The 3,315-nt window shown below is 61.7% G+C and overlaps 1 protein-coding gene across 1 annotated transcript in view; it reads left to right on the top strand.

Moving 5' to 3' along the window:
- Positions 1-592: 592 nt before the first annotated feature.
- The window catches only part of SCRIB (scribbled planar cell polarity protein), a 19,620-nt gene continuing 16,897 nt past the window's right edge, over positions 593-3,315 (top strand). Inside the window, exons 1-10 of the mRNA XM_010843188.1 lie at positions 593-1,177; positions 1,285-1,363; positions 1,453-1,542; positions 1,644-1,700; positions 1,787-1,850; positions 1,942-2,016; positions 2,089-2,233; positions 2,613-2,731; positions 2,898-3,097; positions 3,167-3,313. Coding sequence (XP_010841490.1) covers positions 820-1,177; positions 1,285-1,363; positions 1,453-1,542; positions 1,644-1,700; positions 1,787-1,850; positions 1,942-2,016; positions 2,089-2,233; positions 2,613-2,731; positions 2,898-3,097; positions 3,167-3,313 — 1,334 coding nt within the window. The 5' untranslated portion in view covers positions 593-819. The remainder of the gene's footprint in view (positions 1,178-1,284; positions 1,364-1,452; positions 1,543-1,643; positions 1,701-1,786; positions 1,851-1,941; positions 2,017-2,088; positions 2,234-2,612; positions 2,732-2,897; positions 3,098-3,166; positions 3,314-3,315) is intronic.

The raw sequence follows: 3,315 nt of genomic DNA on the forward strand, positions 1-3,315 counted from the left end.
GCCCTGGATGGCCCTGCAGACACCTGCCCCACCCTGGCCAGCCCCACCCTCCTCACCCACCGCCGGCGCTGGCACCAGGTGGCATCGGTCATCAGGTGCCTGCCTGGGGGTGGGGATGGTCACAGCCTAGAGGAGGAGCTACAGATGGAAAGCCGCGGGGGAAGGTGGATGGGCTTGAGGTAGATCGGGGTGGAAGGTTAACCGGCTTGGCTGATGGATACGAACTTGCTGGACTACTCTGGAGGGGGAGCCCAGCCTCTGTCCTGACTGCTGTCTTCCTCCAGGGTGCTGGGGCGGGGTCAGAGGGAGCCTTCTTATGGTGCCTGTCCCTAACCAGCCTGTGTTCCGTCTACCTCTCATTGCCTTGTTTCTTCCCGTCAGCTTGCTTTCCTTCTAAGGCCACTTGGGAGAGAAGGTTAAAGGAAGCAGGTCACAAAAGGATTTCCTTCTTGGAGATGGGGTGCCAAGTGGCCCAATGCCTGGGGGCTGCATGCCACAGAGGGTGTGGCTTCACTCCAGAACTTGGACCAGGGCCTCTTACACGGATCTGTGGCCCCTGCTGTTTTCGCTATATTTTTTTGGTAGTTTCCAAATTCTTGTCAGTGTCTCAGGCTGGGCTAGTTGCTGGGGTACAGTCACAGAAACTACTGCAGGCTTTGGAGGGCCCACCGGCTGGGTGGGTCGAAGAGGTGATTCAGGTGGTAGGTAGAGCCATGAGGGAACACAGAAGGCGAGGAACAGAGACTTGTCAGGTCAGAGAAAAGAAGTGATTTCTCAGTTAAGACTAAGACTTGAGCGTGTAAGGTAGGTCAGCTGGCAATGTTGCATGTTGCAGGGGGAGGTGCGGAGAGGGGTGTCTCTGAGGTAACACAAAGGGACCAGGTGTCAAAAGTCAAGGAGTCAGAAGCTCGAGAAGCTGTGTGTGTATGTTTTTATCTCGTTGCTTTTCTTACTGCAGACCAGGGTGATAGGACAGGACCCAGGGTTCCTGTGTGGCCTGGAGCAGGGAGGGGCCCTCACTACAGGGCCTGTCACTCTGACCCTACCCCCTGCCCACAGCCCTTCTTTAGGCTACTGAACCTGCGCAAGCTGGGCTTGAGCGACAACGAGATCCAGCGGTTGCCTCCGGAGGTGGCCAACTTCATGCAGCTGGTGGAGCTGGATGTGTCCCGGAACGGTGTGGAGCTGGGGCAGGCATGGGGTGGCATCTGAGGGTGGCAGGAAGGGCTTTGAGCTCCTGGAGGCTGTGGGCATCTCTCCGTGGTGACCCCTTTCTCCTCACAGACATCCCTGAGATCCCCGAGAGCATCAAGTTCTGCAAAGCTCTGGAGATTGCTGACTTCAGTGGGAACCCCTTGTCCAGGTGGGTGGTGGCCATAGCAAGGCTGGGCATGGGCCGTGGGGGTTCTGCAGCCCTGGCCTGGGCATCTGAGGACGCTCTTCTCTCCTTAGGCTCCCCGAAGGCTTCACTCAGCTACGCAGTCTGGCTCACCTGGCGCTGAATGATGTGTCCCTGCAGGCACTGCCTGGGGACGTGGGCAAGTGAGTGCCTTCCTGCGGGGTGGGGGGCTCAGCCGAGCCCTATTCCTGCACTACTCCCCACCATCCTGCCTCCTCTCACACTCTGTCCTGGTCTCGTTCAGCCTCGCCAACCTGGTGACCCTGGAGCTCCGGGAGAATCTGCTCAAGTCCCTGCCTGCGTGAGTGAGCTCGCCCCTGCCAGCAGCTAGCCCCAGGGACCATGGGCCATTTGGCCACGACAGACCTTGCTCTGTTTCTTCTGCAGGTCCCTGTCTTTCCTGGTCAAGCTGGAACAGCTGGATTTGGGAGGCAATGATCTGGAAGTGCTGGTGTGGAGAGGGTGGGGCTGTCATGGGTGGGGCGGGGCCAGGCAGGGCAAGTGAGCCTTGGCCATCACCCTGTCCCTGCCTCTTCTTGCAGCCTGACACCCTGGGGGCCCTGCCCAACCTGCGGGAGCTGTGGCTGGACCGGAACCAGCTATCAGCCCTGCCCCCGGTGAGTGAGGGTGTGGCTGCCACCCCCACTTGGGCCTGTCCCTCCCCCTGACCCTCTGCACCCACCCCTCAGGAGCTTGGGAATCTGCGGCGCCTGGTGTGCCTGGATGTGTCTGAGAACCGGCTGGAGGAGCTGCCCGCGGAGCTTGGGGGACTGGTGCTGCTCACTGACCTGCTGCTCTCACAGAACCTGCTGCAGCGGCTTCCAGACGGCATTGGTCAGTGCCGGGAGGGGCATGGCTAGTGTGCACCTGGGCCGAGCGGGGGCCTGGGACCTGTCCCTGAGAAGGGGAGGCGTTGGGCCACAGTGGCACGACTCGTGCTCGCACCTGAGGAGCTGAGGCAGTGTGCGGTGGTGAGTGCCGGTGGTGAGCTCGTGAGGGCACAATGAGGGCCTGGGGACCTGGGAGCCGCTGGGCTTGCTCAGGTTGGCAGCAGGTTGGGGCAGTGAGCGCGCGTCTGGAGGGAGGCTGAGGTCTCAGCGGTCTCACAGTGCACGAGGCAGGAGTCCTTGCGCCAGCACAAGCTGCTTCAGTCTCTTGAGTGTCCAAGGCTCCCGGCCCCACTGAGCCTGTTGCTGCATCTTCCCAACGCCAGGTCAGCTGAAGCAGTTGTCCATCTTGAAGGTGGACCAGAATCGCCTGTGCGAGGTGACAGAAGCCATCGGGGACTGTGAGAACCTGTCGGAGCTGATCCTCACTGAGAACCTGCTGACGGTGGGGCTGGTTTCAGAGTTAGTGTGGGAGGCAGGGAGGATGGGGGAGCACCTGGAGGCGTGCAGAGTGGCAGGAGCCAGACATCTGCTTCATTGGGGCCAGAGCAAGGGCAGAGACTGCACCCTCGGGCTCCTGATGGTTTCTGATCCTCACTCCTCCCGGCCAGGCCCTGCCCCACTCCTTGGGGAAACTGACCAAGCTGACCAACCTCAACGTGGACCGGAACCACCTAGAGGCACTGCCGCCTGAGATTGGGGGCTGCGTGGCACTCAGCGTCCTCTCTTTGAGGGACAACCGCCTGGCCGTCCTGCCGCCAGAGCTCGCCCACACGGCTGAGCTACACGTGCTGGATGTGGCCGGCAACCGGTGAGTGCTGCCCCCATCCCGCGGCACCGGGCCTGGCTCTCCCCGAGCTGACCGTGCCCCCGCCCCCAGCCTGCAGAGTCTGCCGTTTGCACTCACGCACCTCAACCTGAAGGCCTTGTGGCTAGCGGAGAACCAGGCGCAGCCCATGCTTCGGTTCCAGACCGAGGATGATGCCCAAACGGGCGAGAAGGTGCTCACCTGCTACCTGCTGCCACAGC

The sequence above is a fragment of the Bison bison genome, unplaced genomic scaffold, assembly GCF_000754665.1.
Source record: "Bison bison bison isolate TAMUID 2011002044 unplaced genomic scaffold, Bison_UMD1.0 scf7180017847416, whole genome shotgun sequence".
Taxonomy (NCBI): Eukaryota; Metazoa; Chordata; class Mammalia; order Artiodactyla; family Bovidae; genus Bison; species Bison bison.